A 23,291-nucleotide genomic window follows, 5' to 3' on the forward strand; every position below is an offset into this window, starting at 1 on the left:
ATTTCGAGATTTCGTTAGAATGTAAGATATTCAGCCAAACGTTATGCAATAAAAGACGAATAGTTTTTTTCATTAAAATACGCGCACGCGTACCTGTATATTGCATACCTAGTGTCACGTAATTGCCCAGTGTGATGTATCAACGGGACATTAAATGGGAAATGAAATAGAAACTAACTAAAATTTAATGTTGTGGAAAATAACTCCAATGAACTGGAGTACACGCACATGAATTCGTATGATAAACTGTCAAAACGTTTCGAGCGGTAAGGCCGGGTTCATTAAAGATCGCTACAATATGTAAAACAGGTGAAATTTGTAGAACTAAAGGAAACATCCAACCAAATGCCCTTTTTAAATAGTAATGTAATGATATAATATAAAGTATATTTCACATGATACAATATACTTTGCAAACAGTTAGTTAATGCTTGAAAGGGACTGACGAAAACATGGGCGAAATATTTTAATAACGCCGTAAAATAGTTGAATTAAGTAAAAATGAGTTAAATTTTGTGTCATGATACTTGAATAAATACATTTAATGTATTTGCGAAACAAAAACATGAGTTTTGAGTAAAGGAACATGTTCTCGCCCATGGGCCTGCCCATGGGCCAAACCTTTTTCTCGCCCATGGGCGAAATATTTCAATATCGCTATAAAATCGTTGAATTAAGTTAAAATTAGTTTAATTTTGGGTCATGATACTTCAATGAATACATTTAATGTATTTGCGAAACAAAATCATGAGTTTTAAGTAAAGGAACATATACTCGCCCATGGGCCAAACCTTTTTCTCGCCCATGGGCGAAATCTTTCAATATCGCTATAAAATCGTTGAATTAAGTTAAAATGAGTTAAATTTTGTGTCATGATACTTCAATAAATACATTTAATGTATTTGTGAAACAAAATCATGAGTTTTAAGTAAAGGAACATATTCTCGCCCATGGGCCAAACCTTTTTCTCGCCCATGGGCGAAATATTTCAATATCGCTATAAAATCGTTGAATTATGTTAAAATGAATTAAATTTTGTGTCATGATACTTGAATGAATACATTAAATGTATTTGCGAAACAAAAACATGAGTTTTAAGTAAAGGAACATATTCTCGCCCATGGGCCACAATTCGCCCATGGGCGACATAGTCTAAATATTGAGTTTTTAAACAATTTTTTTTTCATTTTTTCTTCCTTAGTATGTTCCCATGAAAACGGCATGTTTAATTTTGTAAATACCTTTAACCGAGACGGGGCAAAGACCGTAGAGTTTCTGGACTTTTGGGTTTCCAGAATTAAAATGGGACGTGTTAGAAGTAGTTTTCTATAAAAGGTTTTAACCTTGTCAGTCCGTCATCTACTAAAATAGGCCCTAGATCATTTCTGACAACCGGAAAGAAAATATTGCTTATCTTATATTTGGAAGGTTTCATCCTGTTGTATACATGCAGTGCCGAAATGTAGACACTCACCACATTGCATGCAGTGCCGAAATCTAGACACTCACCACATTGCATGCAGGGCCGAAATGACACTCACCACATTGCATGCAGGGCCGAAATGTAGACACTCACCACATTGCATGCAGTGCCGAAATGTCGCCACTCGCCACATTGCATGCAGGGCCGAAATGTCGACACTCACCACATTGCATGCAGGGCCGAAATGTAGACACTCACCACATTGCATGCAGTGCCGAAATCTAGACACTCACCACATTGCATGCAGAGCCGAAATGTAGACACTCACCACATTGCACACAGAGCCGAAATGTAGACGCTCACCACATTGGATGCAGTGCCGAAATGTAGACACTTACCACATTGCATGCAGGGCCGAAATGTCGACACTCAAGACATTGCATGCAGTGCCGAAATGTAGAAACTCACCACATTGCATGCAGGAAAGAAATGGCTGCACTCAAGACATTGCATGCAGAGCCGTAATTTTAGACACTCACCACATTGTATGCAGGGCCGAAATGTAGAAACTCGCCACATTGCATGCAGGCCCGAAATGTAGACACTCGTCACATTGCATGCAGTGCCGAAATGTAGACACTCGCCACATTGTATGCAGGAAAGAAATGTCGCCACTCGCCATATTACATGCAGAGCCGAAATGTAGACACTCGCCACATTGCATGTAGTGCCGAAATGTAGACACTCGCCACATTGTATGCAGGCCCGAAATGTAGACACTCGCCACATTGCATGCAGTGCCGAAATGTAGACACTCGCCACATTGTATGCAGGCCCGAAATGTAGACACTCACCACATTGCATGCAGGACCGAAATGTAGACGCTCACCACATTGTATGCAGAGCCGAAATATAAATACTCGCCACATTCAGTAAACCTAGAAAAGACGAAAGTTGTCTTTAATAAAGTATTGTCCTCATCTAAATGAATGGGTGTCATCATATATCTATTTTGGTGCATGTTTTGCAAATAATTTATCTTGGTCAAAACTGTTATAGTGTAACATCCCATCTGTTTTCCATCTTGAAATCACTTTAGGATATAAACCTCTTCCTTATACACTATTTTCCAAAACAAATGGGGTATGGATGAAATTAAAGAAATAGAAGCTGAACACATACTTGATGTAGAAGATCCCTAGCAATCAAATTCTCACGCCGAATCATGTCGCACTTGGAGAATGTTGTAGATATCTATATTATATATTAGCGTTTAAACGTTGTATCAAATATTGGCGTGAAGTAATAACAAATTCAGATTCACAGTATCCATAAAAAGTTATGAAAAGATATATCAGGCATGTAATAATGGATAAAAACAACTGATAAAGTCAAAGATAAAGTCTCATCTTTAAAAATATGGATTTGGATCTTTGAGAAAACCAGGGACTCGAGTCAAGAACAGTAAAGAAATATATCAGAATTTATTTATAGATTAAATACTACCCATTAACAGGAAGATCCGGGATAGAATAGGTCTTCAGCAACCCATGCTTGCCGTGAAAGGCGACTATGCTTGTCTTAAGAGGCGACTAACGGGATCGGGTGGTCAGGCTCGTTGACTTGGTTGATGCATGTCGTATCCCAATTGCGTGGATCGATGCTCATGTTGTCAATCACTGTATTGTCTGGTCCAGACTCGATTATTTACAGATCACCGTTATATAGCTGGAATATTGCTGAGAGCCGCGTTAAACAACAAACAAATAAACATCAACAGGACTGGCATGCTCAATTGTGTGGTATTACTAATATGTTTCATTGTTCATCGTTCAAGAATCAATTTTCTGTTGAGCCTTATCTAATTGCAGTAAGAATAAGTAAATTCAGGTATGCTATTACACAGTTCCGCTGTAGCTCGAATCAGTTATTTCTTGAAACAGGTAGATATGTACATGCACCTACACAGCAAAGACTGTGCAAGGTATGAAATCAAGGCTATGTAGAGACGGAGTACCCTGTTTTGCTCATCTGTAATGTCTAACATGATCTCAGCCAATGAGTTCCAGAAATATTATGTGTGTAGCAGGGCGTTGAGTCATCCCACTAATGACATCCTTACCTTGTCAGCTTGCTGACGGGGTTAACCCCTTGGTCATGTGGACGAGGCTTCCGACTACTGATCAGAAGGTCCGTGCTTCGAATCCAATCACGGCACTCGGAAATTTTATAGCAGCTACATTCGCGCCCAACGCGGGGCTGAGCAATTTCATATTAAATTTGAGCAAAATAAGTCTCAGTACCCTACTATTCGGCCCGGGACGTGCATTCTGTTGACGGGGAAGTAAATTTAGCGGCCATAAAATTTCCGATTTCTGATCAGAAGTCGGACGCCTTGTCCACATGACCAAAGAGGTTAACCCCGTCAGCAAGCTGACAAGGTAAGGATGTCATCTGTGGGATGACTCCGCGCCCTGCGACATGTCCATCCTGGAAACATTTAACATACTCATGTCTACTTCAAATGAAACAATTTCAAGACATTTTATTGCCTTTATTTACCACGGAATGAATGTTTGAAAACTGTTATTATGATCTGAAAGTCTAGACGGTGTCATGATGTATGATCGGACTGAGCTGTGTACTATACTATACAATGTACCATGGGTCGATGGCCTCCTTCTGTACTGCATAAAGAATAAGTGAACTTTAAATCTTGCATTTGCTTCAGTTTGTGACGGTGCAACAGGTGGGGCAGGATACGCTCACCTTTTCGCGACCACCTGGTATCATCACCTATTAATGGTGATTCATCGACGCTTGCTCATGATATCGTTGGAATTGTGCAATTTTGGTGGACATTTCTTATGAATACTAAAATGTTTAATTGTTCTTCAGCGCAATATTTCTGGTATATAATGGTGGTCTGTAAATAATATAATATGGATCAGAGAATCCAGAGCATCGATCAACGCAGTTTGGATACAATGACATGCAATCATCCAAGTCACTGAGTCTGACTGCCCGATCAATTAGGCGATTTAAATGACAATCACAGATTGTGAGGGACCTATATTCCTACCCGGAATGAGAAGAATGTAATCCATGTGTCAAACCTTATGAAGCAAAGTGAAGAATATATTTAACATAATAATGATATCTTTCAGTGTTGCCTCGAGGGGACCCGTGGTAGAATGTGTCCCCAGCACACTACTGCTTGTCGTAAAAAGGCGAAAAAGTTGGGCAACCCGTTTGCCGTGGGTTGCGCCCCTCTATCGGTGGAAGAAGGTAGTCTGGCACTGGTTCCAAGAGGACGGTTCCTTTGCCCAACACACCACTTGGACCCTAACTCCACCTGGACGGGTGTTAGAATGGGCCCGGTTCTATCAATCGGCTGGTTGCGCCATGCCCTGAGCATGGTAAATTTCAATTTTGAATAAACGCTGATATTCATCATAGTAATTATGGGAAAACATCACATGTTTGAATATTTTATAAACCTGCCTAGAGTCCTATGCCAAAAGGCGGTTCTCATTAGCCAATCTGGCTATAAATCAACCTCCAGGTTATATTTGACTTCAGATTACTTTCAAGACAGAACAAGTCTGACTGTAAATTCTGTTTGTCAAGTTTGCTTGAGTCAGACATCCCTGTATTATTCACCAGCCATCACTCAACCCTGGCGACACAGCACAAATGTCAGAGCTTGAAAGACAGAAATGTTGGCGTTCATATTCACTTATTTCCTTGTAAATAAGAGGGGGAAGGGGATTTTAGCTTGAGATCAGCGTTTGTTTCAATGTAAATATCCATGGGTCTGTGTCTGACAGATCGATACAAGGATTTATACCTTGGCGAATCTGTGATTCGAATTCACAATCAGCAGATCATAGCACGGCGAAGGGATGCAACTCTCGACAGCGGATTAGTGGCTTTATACCACAAGGCTTCGTCGAGAAATAATATTATATACTTTTATGAAAATATTAGTTTTGGTTGTTTTGGGTTTTTTTATGTTTAACGCAATATTCCCGCTATGTGAGGGCAGTCTGTAAATAATCGAGTCTGGACAAGACAATATAATGATTGACATCATGAACATCGATCTGCGCAATTGGGATATGATGACATGCATCAACAAAGTCACTGATCCTCACCACCCGATCCAGCATGGGTTTGTACAACTTGTTCAAGTCACATTATGGCTGAAATATTGCCGACGTGACGTGAATATTTAACTCACTCTTTCAGGGCTTACTTTCAGTATTATGCATTGAAGGGAGCAAATATGCGTCCTCCTTATGTCGTACACAGTATATAAGTAAATGGGTGAACATAGGCGGTAACGTCACCCTTTCTAGTACTCTTTCTAGTATATCTTTAGAGCTGAGTACGGTGCAGTATCGTTCCTCTTGTACGCTTTATTATTACGTTACTCTAGAAGATAGAAATTTATTAAAATAAAAACATATAAGGTATTTAGGTGAAGGTTGTTAGGCGTGCCGCTGCCCGGTCCCTTGGGCCACTGGAAGATGTGTGGTTGGAGACGATTGCCGATACATTACCGCCTGCATATACTTTGTCCCAACATCTTGGGTTGAAAGGAGCTGAGGCATCTAGAACCACTTTGGCAACTCTGATCATCGGACTCACAGCCTTGAAGAGTGGCACCACAAGACCAGCCATCTAGCCAGGAAGAGCCACTCCAACATCTGCGAGGTGGTGCAAGTAGTATATAGTGAGGGCGCAGGAGCTGGTTTTGGTTTATCCGGTTGATCCAGGCGGATGCGAAGGTGATTGGCTGATCCAAGTCACGTGATCGAGAGGATGACTCATGCATCAACAGCGCGTCGGGAAAAGGCGGGGAATGAAAGGTGTGTGTTTATAAGACAGAAAAGAATTTGTAAACAAGTAAACAAAAGTAAAGGGTATTCAAAAGAGCTATGCGTATGGCGTGCTGCCCTGAATAGACAAGCAGCCCAGTTTGAATTGAGCGCGCTTGACAACTCACGTGACCACGTCGTTTCAAATTGTTTATTGTTTGTTGGTCAAAATGGTTTCGTTTATTTCAGACGTTAGTAGAAATTACAATTAGTGTACAACTCAGGTAGTCGTTTCAAATTGACCGCGCTCGCGAGAGCGTGCGATCTGGTTTGATGGATGCAGGGTGTGTGTTGAAAGTACGACCATACCGCAATAGAGACGGGTTGTGTCAACACGATATACGCCGGGTAATGTAGGTAGGGGAAATAAAATGTACGTCTAGCTGGATCAAATTCATCTAATATGGTCTACACGTTGTACACCGTGAACGTTAGACAACCTGTATGGAAAAAAATATATAGACAAAATAGATAAGACTACGCAATCCTTTTAACGCGATGACAAATAAACCGTACGGTTTAAGTTTTAACCGTCTAACATGATGTGCACAGTTTTTACTTCAGAACGTGCTATTTTGAAAATAGATAGTTAGAACCATGTCTATGTTCAATACGAAACTGATAAGTACATGTAGCAGTGTGACGGCACAAAGCTAGGTTTGTTGGGAAAGTGATGGAAGCCATCTATAGGACATTTTCATGTTTACAATACTCACCCTTAATTCGAAGAGAGAACATAGTTTATCACGGCAAATTGTTTCACGAGGAAAATGTTTCATTGGAAAAATATGTCGAAGCAGGTTTATTCATATCTATGATGACATTACTTTCTCCTATAGACTCGCGTGTTTAGACATGTTTGAACACGTCTACCACGTCACGTGTGCATCACGTGACTAGGCCCGCAGTATATGAAACAGATTTGAACCAAAAGTGAATCATTTACAGCGCAGAGGCCATCCGTACCACACTGAATGCTTTTCACTTTGCTCGGTGTTATCGCATATTACCTAGAAGATCACAGCACTTTCCTTGAGTCATGGCAACGAGCAGTACAAGTCCATCTACGGGATCCACAAAGCAAGCAGTGGGTTCATCAGAAGAACACAGAGAGAGTATGTTTCATATCGGCAGTAGTCGCTACATCAAGGCTACCCGTTGGAGTGGAGAGTGGAAAATAGACATTCGTCAATACGAATGGAGTGCTGAAGGCTTACTCTATCCCACCAAGGCAGGTATTTGTTTATCTCTGGATCAATGGGCGCAGCTGAAGGTTATTGAAAAGACTGTGTCAGACTCGTTAAGTCAAATCCTGAACAAGGAAGATTGCTCTCTCTGTCTACCGTTAGGGTGTAACGTTTTCCTAACCATGAACTCGCCCAACAAAGTCGTGGATATACGGCAGTGGTGGCTACCTGATGGCGAACGGGAAGTAAAACCAACGCGCAAAAGCATGGCTCTTAAGCCAGAAGAATGGCGACAGCTGCTCAAAGTCAGGACGCTACTGGATGACTGTATGCCATACAATCCACGCAGTATGTGTACGTTATAATGAACTGTGACTGTGCAGACTATACGATGACTGCATCATGATATCCTTTTCTAAATATAACAGATATAAAAAGAAAGTACACCACGCATACTGTTTCATTCAGGCATGAGACTTCCTTACGAGTCGCATCCTTCCCTGCATACTAGCCGAGAAAGAAAACTTCCATCCTATATAGAATGTCGAGTGACAGAATGACTTTCTTCACCTGGAAGTACGTGCAACGCGAACCCGATCGGATCCACGAAACCGTCGTTATACAGTCGTCTAGATGGTTTCAACATCGGGAACATTGTATACAAGATGCCGAGATGAAAGTCCCCAACGAGGATAAGAAGTTAAAACGAATCATCACTAAGAAGATGAAAGCTATCGTCGTAGATGAAGTGGAATCGGTTGAAGTCACTGACTACATGTTGTCGTTACTGACGCTATGCTATACTGTGGAACTGTGTAAAATTATCAAACGACTCGCCGTCCAACTGTGTTTCGGTTGCATGTTTGAACAAACTGACAGTCAATACCATACTTGTCAGGACTTGTCTGACCAACACAAAATACACCAATACATAAATACAGCCTTAGACGAAGTGAATGACGATCGTGTGATTGATCAATGGATTCGCTTGATTCACGAAGATCCAAGCTTAAGCAGCATGTCTTCCCACGCTATCTGTCAGTATCGGTGTAAGGACCATCTGGACACTCACTTCAAAACAGGTGACTGGTTAAAAGACATACAGGACCGTGTATGGAAAATGTTTTATTTAGAAAGAGCATTCCGGTGAACGGTATGCTGTTGTATATAATCCGAAGTAGCATCTCAATAGCTGTACACTCATGTTTGCCTTGTATGTAATAAATAATAGTATTGAACAATGCATGTGTCTGTTATCATTGTTGTGTATATAAAGAGAGTGTGCGCAGATGGGGCGGTCACAGTTGAGTTTACCTCACGAGACAGAAACATTTCTAGTAAGTCACATGTAACACCGTCGTCGTCTCGTTAGAGAGCTATTACTTTAATCCCAAGTCCCCGGGTGCGTATTACGGTGCCTCCAAATTTCAACAAAGTTTAAAAGACGTGGGAAAACGGTTGGCGTGTCCAAGGTAAAAGCCGAATTGAGCAAGCACGATGCTTACACGCTTCATAAGTCGGTGAAACGCAAATTTCAACGACTCAGAGTACTCATCAACCGAATAGATCAGCAGTGGGATGTCGATCTGATGGACATGAGTCGCTATGTTAAAGTGAACGATGGTATACGTTACGTGCTGCTAGCCATTGACATTTTGTCACGCTATCTATGGGTAGCCCCTTTAAAAAACAAGAAACCCGAGTCCACAGTCGAGGCATTCAAAGACATTTGGTCGCACGGTCGCAAGCCACAAACCATCAGAGTGGACAAAGGTACGGAATTTAAAGGGGCATTCCAGGATTTTATAGAGCGCCAGTCGATCAAACTGTTCGTCACTCAGAACGAAGACGTTAAAGCGAATTACGCCGAGAGAGTCATTCGAACGTTGAGGTCACTCATAGCGAGGTATCTGACACACAAGAACACCCAGCGCTATGTTGACGTGCTACCCGATTTAGTGTATAATTACAATCACACAGTACACAGAAGTTTGGGCGAGTGGGCTCCTGCAGATGTGAACGAGCGAAATGAAATCAAAGTATGGAATCATTTATACACGAAACCATCACCATACATTACACACAAGCTCCGTCCCTTTCAATATAAAATAGGGGATATCGTGAGAATCAGTTATTTGAGAAAACCTTTTGCTAAGGAACACAACTTGAGATGGACGGAAGAGTTATTTAAAGTAGCAGCCCGTTATCGACGACAGGGTATTCCTTTATACACACTGAAAGATTTTCACGACCAATTCTTAAAGGGACGCTTTTACGAAGAAGAATTACAGCGTGTCGATAAAGATCTAGATGCCGCATGGGATATTGAAAAAGTGTTAAAGAAAAAGAAAGACAAAGGGAAATTGTACTATTTAGTCAGGTGGGCAGGCTGGTCATCGAGTTTCGATTCCTGGGTAGAAGCAAGCGAAGTGAAGGACAAGTAAAATGGATAAATACATCGTGTTTAAGAGTGCAGACTCCTGGCAGTATTATCCGGACAACACGCCTTACCGTTTCCGGATGAAACTGTCTCAACATTTGAAACTGGAGGGCATGTGGATGGTGGCTCTGTTAGAAATGAAACTAGGCCGAGTCGAGTTGAAAGATATCAATAATACCACCATTGACGTGTTGTGTAATCTGTGCGACAGTTCACACGTGGGTGAGAATTATCTACCTTTATTGAGACGACTCGATCTGAGAGACGGACCCAATTATTATTTTCATCAGCCATGGTACTTACCCGTTATCGTGAGAGATACATCAGAAATCAAAGTGTATATAAAGTGTGCAGAGGGAACATCGCATTCATTTCTGAAAGAGACCGTGAACGTATCACTCGTGTTGCGACGGTATCCCTTTCTGACTTAAGCACGATGGAACGGAAACTGTACATTCCCGACACTAAGAAGTTTGTGGACTTTTTAGTAGATCGCAGAAGTAAGCATGAGGGAAAACAGCTGATCAAAGGTCGACCCAGGTCGCAAATCATTCCCATCGCACCCCTAGCCAAAGTATCACCCAGCCGCGACTCTAAATTGAACGTAACAATGACGTCACCCAATCAGAACGTGGTCCAGAGAGCCGTGGCGGCTCAGAAACGAACTAAGGCTATAAAACGCAAAGCAGGAGACAAGATTGTCACTTCGAAGAAACGATCCTTCATCGAGTTTAAAGATACCCCCGCTATCGACCCCAGAGACATCTTCAACCAGTAACCATGTCGGTACTGACGGAGAAAGAGTTTACCGAAGCCCTGCTAAATAGCTTAGATTTATTCGAACTGCCACCCTATCAAACCAGCATCCTTCAACTTTACTACGAGAACGTAAGGCCCCTGTCCGTCATCACTGATTCCAGTCCGGTGGAATTTCACATACCCAATGGAGGGAAAGACTACATCGACTTGAGCAAGAGACGACTTCACGTCAAACTCAAAGTCACTCACACCGACAAAACGCCCTTAGTCGATAAAGAAAAAGTAGGGCCCGTCAACCTCACTTTGCACAGCTTGTGGAATCAGGTGAGCGTGTTCCTACAGGGACAACAAGTTAGCTCCAGCATGCCGGTTACCCTTACAAAGCTCTCATGGAAACCGTCCTCGACTACGGCACCAATACCAAGACCAGTCAGCTGACCAGTCAGCTGTATTACAAAGATTCGGGTGACACCGTGGGTGATTTTAACTCCGCTGATCCCTATGCCGGTGGGAATGACGGTCTCATCAATCGAGGAGGCTTCATCGCCAGAAGCAAGTCGCTCACCCTAACGGGACCCCTCATGGAAGACGTGTTCGGTTTCGACCGTCATCTGTTGAACGGCGTGGACGTGGTGCTCAAACTGTTTCGCTCCAACACGACCTTTGTCTTGATGTCCGACGAGACCGATAAACATTACACCATCAAACTACAAGACGTGTACCTGAAAGTATGCAAACTGAGGATCAACGACGCTCTCATCGTGGCCCACAACAAACAGTTCGAAAAAGCCAACGCCCTGTACCCGTACGAACGATCCATGATGAAAATGGCCTCGGTCGCCTCGTCCAGTCTGAGTTTTAACTGGGACGCCATGTTTCAGGACGAAGTCCCCAGTCGACTCGTGGTCGCCTTGGTGAGGTCCGATGGGGTGAACGGATCGTACACGGTCAATCCCTTCTGTTTCCAAGGCGACATCGTTAAAAGCATGGGACTGTACTTGAACGGTACCAGTGTACCTGGACGACCGTTAGAGTCGAACGACGTCGAGGCTTACGCCGGTCTGTACGACTGGAATAACGAATGGCGCAAAGACAAAGGTTTGAACTTGGACCACACGGAATTTTCCGTAGGTCATGCCTTGTACGTGTTTAACCTGCAAGACATCCAAGGCGACAGAGGGGAATATCTGAATCTGGTCAAGTCGGGTAATCTACGACTAGAAGTCCAGTTTGCTCAAGCCCTCGCCCATACCTTCAACGTCATCGCCCTGGCCAAGTTTCCGGCCCTCATCAAAATCGACCAAAGCCGTAACGTGTTTCTAAAGTAGACAATGTACAAACGACAGTTACAGTGTGCCATCCGTAGCGACCCCAGCCTCCGTACACACGTGGTGGGTGTGTACGCGAGAGATTCATTGGCTTACATCACCGTACCTTCCAGTGGAAAACCATGGGGATGTGTGGCTAACACGGACCTAGCACGTGGAGAGGGTCAACATTGGGTTGCCTTTTACTTTGACGGGTGTGGAGTCGGCGAGTTTTTGATAGTTATGGACAGAAACCCAGTTACTATCATCGTGAATTTGAATATTTTATCAAGAAACATTCTCGCAGTTATCGATATAACACGTCTGTTTTACAGCAATCTAGTTCAAGTGCTTGTGGATTCTATTGTTTATATTACGCGTTACAGAAATGTAGAAATAGTGCTAGTTTACGAGATATCGTACAGATGTTTTGTACAGACAAAACACGCAATGATGTGTATGTGACTCGTTTTATCTGTGACTTTTTCAAGTACTGTTTCACGTGTTCTACGATATAACACGATCTTTCTTCCTGTAAATTGGTAGAAGAGTCAATTAAAACAGAGAAAATGTCTATTGTGTTTCAGTTCTATATATGACATGGATGTATGTATATGGTTCTATGTAAGTTGGGTAATACGGTTTTCATGATTATTTAAGATCAAAGTCTCACGAGTACGTTTCATTGTCGAGTGTGCCACCGTACGATTCAGACATGGCGAGATACGTCCTGCGACATTATACGTTTTTCAGACAACTTCTTTCGTTGAATGATTACCAAGAAACCTTGCGTGATATTCGCAGCATGAATGGCGAGCAAATCAAGGGTACTAAAGCCATCGTAAAGCGATTGCTCGATGCTCGCATCCTGGTAACACGTGGTGAGAATCGTCGTTTCTTACAGCCTCATCCCCACAACCATTATTTGAGAATGTTGCGACGTATCGCTCGTCCCGACACGACGAATAGAAGCATTAAGCGAACCCTGTTAAACCATACTCCCTTGATTCAGTTTATATTCGAGTACGAACACGTCAGACAGGTCAGAGACGAAGCCCAAAGAGCTCTCCAAAGACTGGCTAGACGTCAACAACGGACACTCGTACTGAGGGCTGCATAAATAAGCCCGCACCGGTGATAGAATGTATCAGTTCAAACAGACACTCCGTGAAATATGTCCGAGAAATGTTTGCTCCCTTTCATCACACCTAGCACCTTGTCCGTGATCGTGGGCACGTGTAGCGGCAAGACCTATTGGACGAAACGCCTGTTAGAGAATGCCAGTACAGTGTTTGATAAGCCACCCGACCTCATCGTGTACTGTTACGGGGTGTGGCAGGATCTGTACGCCGACGTGCAGCAATCTATTGCTAACATTCAGTTTCACGAATCTTTACCCAGCGAAAGCCAACTACGTTTGTGGTCCGATCAGTCGAGCAAAAACATGATTCTCGTGTTAGACGATCTCATGATGGACATATGTACCAGTAAACTCATGTTAAACGTGTACACCACCTTGTCGCATCATCTGGGTATTACCGTAATCAATCTGCTACAGTCCATCTACCCTAAAGGTCCCTGTTCACGGACGGTGAGCGTGAATACGCATATGTTCGTCTTGATGAGCAATCCCCGTTCGGCTCACGAATACAAGATTTTGGCCTCGCAAATATTTCCAGGTCAAAGCAAGTATTTTTCGGAATCTTACAAAGATGCGGTGGAAGGGAGGAAATACGGTCATTTAGTCGTGGACGCCTCGCCGTACAGTGACCCGGAATACGGACGCTTACGCACCGGCATCTTACCCGGCGAACTTTGCATCCTCTATTTTCCGAAATAAAAGCGACAAACACGCTTTAATCGAGTCAGTCTTACAGCTACCGCGCTATGAGTAAGGTCTACTTTTGGACGATCGTGTGTAACCCGCCACCCTCTACCTTGTTCGTAAGAGCAACCCACACCAGACCGAAGAGATCACCTTAACAGAGAGCCCTACGTGGTTTTCATCGAAGGAAGCGTGCATTACATCTCTTAAAGAAGTTTGGCGGATTGGAGTGGACCTACCCGATTCATACGGCGGGCCTGTAGGTTATACATACAAAAAGGAGCTGGTTTTGGTTGATCCGGTTTGATGGATGCAGGGTGTGTGTTGAAAGTACGACCATACCGCAATAGAGACGGGTTGTGTCAACACGATATACGCCGGGTAATGTAGGTAGGGGAAATAAAATGTACGTCTAGCTGGATCAAATTCATCTAATATGGTCTACACGTTGTACACCGTGAACGTTAGACAACCTGTATGGAAAAAAATATATAGACAAAATAGATAAGACTACGCAATCCTTTTAACGCGATGACAAATAAACCGTACGGTTTAAGTTTTAACCGTCTAACATGATGTGCACAGTTTTTACTTCAGAACGTGCTATTTTGAAAATAGATAGTTAGAACCATGTCTATGTTCAATACGAAACTGATAAGTACATGTAGCAGTGTGACGGCACAAAGCTAGGTTTGTTGGGAAAGTGATGGAAGCCATCTATAGGACATTTTCATGTTTACAATACTCACCCTTAATTCGAAGAGAGAACATAGTTTATCACGGCAAATTGTTTCACGAGGAAAATGTTTCATTGGAAAAATATGTCGAAGCAGGTTTATTCATATCTATGATGACATTACTTTCTCCTATAGACTCGCGTGTTTAGACATGTTTGAACACGTCTACCACGTCACGTGTGCATCACGTGACTAGGCCCGCAGTATATGAAACAGATTTGAACCAAAAGTGAATCATCCGTACCACACCGAATGCTTTTCACTTTGCTCGGTGTTATCGCATATTACCTAGAAGATCACAGCACTTTCCTTGAGTCATGGCAACGAGCAGTACAAGTCCATCTACGGGATCCACAAAGCAAGCAGTGGGTTCATCAGAAGAACACAGAGAGAGTATGTTTCATATCGGCAGTAGTCGCTACATCAAGGCTACCCGTTGGAGTGGAGAGTGGAAAATAGACATTCGTCAATACGAATGGAGTGCTGAAGGCTTACTCTATCCCACCAAGGCAGGTATTTGTTTATCTCTGGATCAATGGGTGCAGCTGAATGTTATTGAAAAGACTGTGTCAGACTCGTTAAGTCAAATCCTGAACAAGGAAGATTGCTCTCTCTGTCTACCGTTAGGGTGTAACGTTTTCCTAACCATGAACTCGCCCAACAAAGTCGTGGATATACGGCAGTGGTGGCTACCTGATGGCGAACGGGAAGTAAAACCAACGCGCAAAGGCATGGCTCTTAAGCCAGAAGAATGGCGTCAGCTGCTCAAAGTCAGGACGCTACTGGATGACTGTATGGTATACAATCCACGCAGTATGTGTACGTTATAATGAACTGTGACTGTGCAGACTATACGATGACTGCATCATGATATCCTTTTCTAAATATAACAGATATAAAAAGAAAGTACACCACGCATACTGTTTCATTCAGGCATGAGACTTCCTTACGAGTCGCATCCTTCCCTGCATACTAGCCGAGAAAGAAAACTTCCATCCTATATAGAATGTCGAGTGACAGAATGACTTTCTTCACCTGGAAGTACGTGCAACGCGAACCCGATCGGATCCACGAAACCGTCGTTATACAGTCGTCTAGATGGTTTCAACATCGGGAACATTGTATACAAGATGCCGAGATGAAAGTCCCCAACGAGGATAAGAAGTTAAAGCGAATCATCACTAAGAAGATGAAAGCTATCGTCGTAGATGAAGTGGAATCGGTTGAAGTCACTGACTACATGTTGTCGTTACTGACGCTATGCTATACTGTGGAACTGTGTAAAATTATCAAACGACTCGCCGTCCAACTGTGTTTCGGTTGCATGTTTGAACAAACTGACAGTCAATACCATACTTGTCAGGACTTGTCTGACCAACACAAAATACACCAATACATAAATACAGCCTTAGACGAAGTGAATGACGATCGTGTGATTGATCAATGGATTCGCTTGATTCACGAAGATCCAAGCTTAAGCAGCATGTCTTCCCACGCTATCTGTCAGTATCGGTGTAAGGACCATCTGGACACTCACTTCAAAACAGGTGACTGGTTAAAAGACATACAGGACCGTGTATGGAAAATGTTTTATTTAGAAAGAGCATTCCGGTGAACGGTATGCTGTTGTATATAATCCGAAGTAGCATCTCAATAGCTGTACACTCATGTTTGCCTTGTATGTAATAAATAATAGTATTGAACAATGCATGTGTCTGTTATCATTGTTGTGTATATAAAGAGAGTGTGCGCAGATGGGGCGAGCCACAAACCATCAGAGGTACGGAATTTAAAGGGGCATTCCAGAGTTTTATAGAGCGCCAGTCGATCAAACTGTTCGTCACTCAGAACGAAGACATTAAAGCGAATTACGCCGAGAGAGTCATTCGAACGTTGAGGTCACTCATAGCGAGGTATCTGACACACAAGAACACCCAGCGCTATGTGGACGTGCTACCCGATTTAGTGTATAATTACAATCACACAGTACACAGAAGTTTGGGTGAGTGGGCTCCTGCAGATGTGAACGAGCGAAATGAAATCAAAGTATGGAATCATTTATACACGAAACCATCACCATACATTACACACAAGCTCCGTCCCTTTCAATATAAAATAGGGGATATCGTGAGAATCAGTTATTTGAGAAAACCTTTTGCTAAGGAACACAACTTGAGATGGACGGAAGAGTTATTTAAAGTAGCAGCCCGTTATCGACGACAGGGTATTCCTTTATACACACTGAAAGATTTTCACGACCAATTCTTAAAGGGACGCTTTTACGAAGAAGAATTACAGCGTGTCGATAAAGATCTAGATGCCGCATGGGATATTGAAAAAGTGTTAAAGAAAAAGAAAGACAAAGGGAAATTGTACTATTTAGTCAGGTGGGCAGGCTGGTCATCGAGTTTCGATTCCTTGGTAGAAGCAAGCGAAGTGAAGGACAAGTAAAATGGATAAATACATCGTGTTTAACAGTGCAGACTCCTGGCAGTATTATCCGGACAACACGCCTTACCGTTTCCGGGTGAAACTGTCTCAACATTTGAAACTGGAGGGCATGTGGATGGTGGCTCTGTTAGAAATGAAACTAGGCCGAGTCGAGTTGAAAGATATCAATAATACCACCATTGACGTGTTGTGTAATCTGTGCGACAGTTCACACGTGGGTGAGAATTATCTACCTTTATTGAGACGACTCGATCTGAGAGACGGACCCAATTATTATTTTCATCAGCCATGGTACTTACCCATTATCGTGAGAGATACATCAGAAATCGAAGTGTATATAAAGTGTGCAGAGGGAACATCGCATTCATTTCTGAAAGAGACCGTGAACGTATCACTCGTGTTGCGACGGTATCCCTTTCTGACTTAAGCACGATGGAACGGAAACTGTACATTCCCGACACTAAGAAGTTTGTGGACTTTTTAGTAGATCGCAGAAGTAAGCATGAGGGAAAACAGCTGATCAAAGGTCGACCCAGGTCGCAAATCATTCCCATCGCACCCCTAGCCAAAGTATCACCCAGCCGCGACTCTAAATTGAACGTAACAATGACGTCACCCAATCAGAACGTGGTCCAGAGAGCCGTGGCGGCTCAGAAACGAACTAAGGCTATAAAACGCAAAGCAGGAGACAAGATTGTCACTTCGAAGAAACGATCCTTCATCGAGTTTAAAGATACCCCCGCTATCGACCCCAGAGACATCTTCAACCAGTAACCATGTCGGTACTGACGGAGAAAGAGTTTACCGAAGCCCTGCCAAATAGCTTAGATTTATTCGAACTGCCACCCTATCAAACCAGCATCCTTCAACTTTACTACGAGAACGTAAGGCCCCTGTCCGTCATCACTGATTCCAGTCCGGTGGAATTTCACATACCCAATGGAGGGAAAGACTACATCGACTTGAGCAAGACCCGACTTCACGTCAAACTCAAAGTCACTCAAACCGACAAAACGCCCTAAGTCGATAAAGAAAAAGTAGGGCCCGTCAACCTCACTTTGCACAGCTTGTGGAATCAGGTGAGCGTGTTCCTACAGGGACAACAAGTTAGCTCCAGCATGCCGGTTACCCTTACAAAGCTCTCATGGAAACCGTCCTCGACTACGGCACCGATACCAAGACCAGTCAGCTGACCAGTCAGCTGTATTACAAAGATTCGGGTGACACCGTGGGTGATTTTAACTCCGCTGATCCCTATGCCGGTGGGAATGACGGTCTCATCAATCGAGGAGGCTTCATCGCCAGAAGCAAGTCGCTCACCCTAACGGGACCCCTCATGGAAGACGTGTTCGGTTTCGACCGTCATCTGTTGAACGGCATGGACGTGGTGCTCAAACTGTTTCGCTCCAACACGACCTTTGTCTTGATGTCCGACGAGACCGATAAACATTACACCATCAAACTACAAGACGTGTACCTGAAAGTATGCAAACTGAGGATCAACGACGCTCTCATCGTGGCCCACAACAAACAGTTCGAAAAAGCCAACGCCCTGTACCCGTACGAACGATCCATGATGAAAATGGCCTCGGTCGCCTCGTCCAGTCTGAGTTTTAACTGGGACGCCATGTTTCAGGACGAAGTCCCCAGTCGACTCGTGGTCGCCTTGGTGAGGTCCGATGGGGTGAACGGATCGTACACGGTCAATCCCTTCTGTTTCCAAGGCGACATCGTTAAAAGCATGGGACTGTACTTGAACGGTACCAGTGTACCTGGACGACCGTTAGAGTCGAACGATGTCAAGGCTTACGCCGGTCTGTATGACTGGAATAACGAATGGCGCAAAGACAAAGGTTTGAACTTGGACCGCACGGAATTTTCCGTAGGTCATGCCTTGTACGTGTTTAACCTGCAAGACATCCAAGGCGACAGAGGGGAATATCTGAATCTGGTCAAGTCGGGTAATCTACGACTAGAAGTCCAGTTTGCTCAAGCCCTCGCCCATACCTTCAACGTCATCGCCCTGGCCAAGTTTCCGGCCCTCATCGAAATCGACCAAAGCCGTAACGTGTTTCTAAAGTAGACAATGTACAAACGACAGTTACAGTGTGCCATCCGTAGCGACCCCAGCCTCCGTACACACGTGGTGGGTGTGTACGCGAGAGATTCATTGGCTTACATCACCGTACCTTCCAGTGGAAAACCATGGGGATGTGTGGCTAACACGGACCTAGCACGTGGAGAGGGTCAACATTGGGTTGCCTTTTACTTTGACGGGTATGGAGTCGGCGAGTTTTTTGATAGTTATGGACAGAAACCCAGTTACTATCATCGTGAATTTGAATATTTTATCAAGAAACATTCTCGCAGTTATCGATATAACACGTCTGTTTTACAGCAATCTAGTTCAAGTGCTTGTGGATTCTATTGTTTATATTACGCGTTACAGAAATGTAGAAATAGTGCTAGTTTACGAGATATCGTACAGATGTTTTGTACAGACAAAACACGCTATGATGTGTATGTGACTCGTTTTATCTGTGACTATTTCAAGTACTGTTTCACGTGTTCTACGATATAACATGATCTTTCTTCCTGTAAAGTGGTAGAAGAGTCATTAAAAACAGAGAAAATGTCTATTGTGTTTCAGTTCTATATATGACATGGATGTATGTATATGGTTCTATGTAAGTTGGGTAATACGGTTTTCATGATTATTTAAGATCAAAGTCTCACGAGTACGTTTCATTGTCGAGTGTGACACCGTACGATTCAGACATGGCGAGATACGTCCTGCGACATTATACGTTTTTCAGACAACTTCTTTCATTGAATGATTACCAAGAAACCTTGCGTGATATTCGCAGCATGAATGGCGAGCAAATCAAGGGTACTAAAGCCATCGTAAAGCGATTGCTCGATGCTCGCATGCTGGTAACACGTGGTGAGAATCGTCGTTTCTTACAGCCTCATCACCACAACCATTATTTGAGAATGTTGCGACGTATCGCTCGTCCCGACACGACGAATAGAAGCATTAAGCGAACCCTGTTAAACCATACTCCCTTGATTCAGTTTATATTCGAGTACGAACACGTCAGACAGGTCAGAGACGAAGCCCAAAGAGCTCTCCAAAGACTGGCTAGACGTCAACAACGGACACTCGTACCGAGGGCTGCATAAATAAGCCCGCACCGGTGATAGAATGTATCAGTTCAAACAGACACTCTGTGAAATATGTCCGAGAAATGTTTGCTCCCTTTCATCACACCTAGCACCTTGTCCGTGATCGTGGGCACGTGTAGCGGCAAGACCTATTGGACGAAACGCCTGTTAGAGAATGCCAGTACAGTGTTTGATAAGCCACCCGACCTCATCGTGTACTGTTACGGGGTGTGGCAGGATCTGTACGCCGACGTGCAGCAATCTATTGCTAACATTCAGTTTCACGAATCTTTACCCAGCGAAAGCCAACTACGTTTGTGGTCCGATCAGTCGAGCAAAAACATGATTCTCGTGTTAGACGATCTCATGATGGACATATGTACCAGTAAACTCATGTTAAACGTGTACACCACCTTGTCGCATCATCTGGGTATTACCGTAATCAATCTGCTACAGTCCATCTACCCTAAAGGTCCCTGTTCACGGACGGTGAGCGTGAACACGCATATGTTCGTCTTGATGAGCAATCCCCGTTCAGCTCACGAATACAAGATTTTGGCCTCGCAAATATTTCCAGGTCAAAGCAAGTATTTTTCGGAATCTTACAAGGATGCGGTGGAAGGGAGGAAATACGGTTATTTAGTCGTGGACGCCTCGCCGTACAGTGACCCGGAATACGGACGCTTACGCACCGGCATCTTACCCGGCGAACTTTGCATCCTCTATTTTCCGAAATAAAAGCGACAAACACGCTTTAATCGAGTCAGTCTTACAGCTACCACGCTATGAGTAAGGTCTACTTTTGGACGATCGTGTGTTACCCGCCACCCTCTACCTTGTTCATAAGAGCAACCCACACCAGACCGAAGAGATCACCTTAAAAGAGAGCCCTACGTGGTTTTCATCGAAGGAAGCGTGCATTACATCTCTTAAAGAAGTTTGGCGGATTGGAGTGGACCTACCCGATTCACTCGGCGGGCCTGTAGGTTATACGTACAAAAAGGTTCACTTCACACCATGAGCGTACTGAGTCGGTCTAAGCCTGTACAGCGTAAAACATTACTGTCTCATCTGTCCAAAAACCAGTTTAACTCAATCATCACGCTGTTACATAACATTATCATCGGACACATAAACGTGACGGATCGCGAGAAAAAGACCTTGTACCGGTACAGAAAGATCATTCGGTTACTAGCCAGCAAACGGGAAGCATACAGAGCTAAAAGGGAGTTGCTGGTTTCTTTTCACTTTATATTACCACCTTGTGTGAGAGCGCTCGACAGGTATTTCGCACCTGAACATGACGAAACCCATGATCCTGTTATCTCGCGAGACGTACCATCGCCTGATCCAACCTCCTCCAAAGATGGAAGCCAACCCCCCTCCAGCCCTGAAACCCCCACCAGTCCCTATGCCACAACAGCAGCAGACTCCAGACAACACTACAACTGAGGAACCATCGGCTGAGCGGGACACGGCCACCCACAATAACATCGCCTCACATATCCCACAAACAACAGGAGGAGGGAATGCAACAGTAGCGAACCCACCCCTCCTATACTGTCAAGATGTTTTATATCTACTGTTACTACGCGTCCACTCGAACGACCAAAAGGGAAAGTTAGTGTCGCTATGGCAATATCTCAACCAACAAAAAGAGCTCGGCCGCATTAACTGGAATGCTAACCTCGAATGGTTGGATAAACACGGACACCCTATAATGCATTCTAATGTGATTGACTGTATTCGACAGTTTATGTTACACAGTAACGATATAAAAGATGTTGGATTTCAAACATTTACCCGTCAACTGAAATATCTACCCAACTCACAACCCTTTTTCTCTCAGGTGGGAAAAGGCAAGAGAAAACGAACTCAACCCATGTTCGTGCGTGGCAAAGTGAGGGACGGTGTTCTCGGTGCGAAGAAGAAATTCAAACCATTAGAAACTGTAAAATAGTATGGAATCTCTCTTGTGATTACAAGTTGTTAGTTTTAAACGTGAATTGATAGAAAGTTTGTCTCATGTTGCCACTGGAAACTGTGTATTAAAATGACTATACTGTCTTATGTATCACCATAACAAGCTGTTAGTAATAACAAACTTTGTCTCTTTTGCTTGTTTGTTTGTTTGTTTAATTTTCTGCTAAATTTTCTAAAAGTTCGACCAAAAAGGTGTCGGTGTCATCTAGCGTTGACTTTTCGTCACTAAGCTCTAGGTCTAAGGGAGCGGTGTGAACGCCGTCAGCTAAAACTCTGCGTTTGCAGTAGAGATAGGTCAACCCCTGTCTACGCTGGTGATACGTGCACATGGTGTTGCCTTTTAACCTAGATCCGCAGTTCGAACCTTCCCCAGGAGCTCTCGTGCGCAAGACCTGCCAAAACGCAATTAGAGGGTTTTTCAATGTGCGTTTGGAAATGCCTTTCGAAGAGAATTTCACCTTGAGCAGGATTTTGCCCATCAAGGGAGGATTCGAACGGCGGCTGTTGTTAGATTTATGGCAACGTTGGCGGCGGGCTCGACGGAGGAGACGTTGCGCTGTCTGTACCGTCGAACTCGGCAAGGGACGCGGAATGCGCTCGAGAGTGGATTGGGAAACGGCGTAAGTCTTACTGCAGAGCCCAATCATTTCCTCTCCTTCGTACTCGAGTTTAAATAAACCCGGCGTACGTTTATCATGAAGGGCGAGCGTGGAACAGCACGTGTGTGGAAACCAACGCATGGCGACGCCCTCTTGCATCCCGCATAGTCCCTGTAATTGGTGATCATACTCTGGCTTCATGTGGGGACGGATCACCTCTGCTAAACACGGTGCACTGAGCGACATGTAAGCCGAATCCGTATCCATTTCGCAGTATTCAAAATCACTACGATCTACGTACACATCCATGAAATCGTAGTAAAATTTAAGCATGCGCAACTTGGCGTACTGCAAAATGAAATATCCCAGCTGCACCGGAGTATCGAGGCGGAGTAATTTCTTGGCTTTCTCCACCTCAAAGTACTCATCTCCCAGTTCTGTCAATTTGCGAAACTGGGCTATATTCACTTGATCACTCGCCGCCGTCTGACCACACACGTACGATACGGTTTGGTGCTTCTCTTTGTTGATC

The 23,291-nt window shown here is 43.8% G+C and overlaps 2 protein-coding genes across 2 annotated transcripts; both read left to right on the top strand.

Annotated features, from left to right (window-relative positions):
- Window positions 1–11,081: 11,081 nt before the first annotated feature.
- On the top strand, window positions 11,082–12,020 carry LOC124126729. Its single transcript, XM_046490236.2, has one exon. The coding sequence runs from the start codon at window positions 11,082–11,084 to the stop codon at window positions 12,018–12,020; it is 939 nt and encodes a 312-aa protein (XP_046346192.2).
- Window positions 12,021–18,156: 6,136 nt separating this feature from the next.
- Window positions 18,157–19,095, top strand: LOC124126730. Its single transcript, XM_046490238.2, has one exon. It carries the CDS (start codon window positions 18,157–18,159, stop codon window positions 19,093–19,095), a length of 939 nt encoding a protein of 312 aa, XP_046346194.2.
- Window positions 19,096–23,291: the final 4,196 nt, after the last annotated feature.

Source organism: Haliotis rufescens, unplaced genomic scaffold (assembly GCF_023055435.1).
Source record: "Haliotis rufescens isolate VD_foot unplaced genomic scaffold, xgHalRufe1.0.p SCAF_74, whole genome shotgun sequence".
NCBI classification, from domain to species: Eukaryota; Metazoa; Mollusca; class Gastropoda; order Lepetellida; family Haliotidae; genus Haliotis; species Haliotis rufescens.

Bases quoted from the DNA above. Each gene is read 5' to 3' on its own strand.
- LOC124126729 (XM_046490236.2), top strand. From the start codon at position 11,082: ATGGAAACCGTCCTCGACTACGGCACCAATACCAAGACCAGTCAGCTG.
- LOC124126730 (XM_046490238.2), top strand. From the start codon at position 18,157: ATGGAAACCGTCCTCGACTACGGCACCGATACCAAGACCAGTCAGCTG.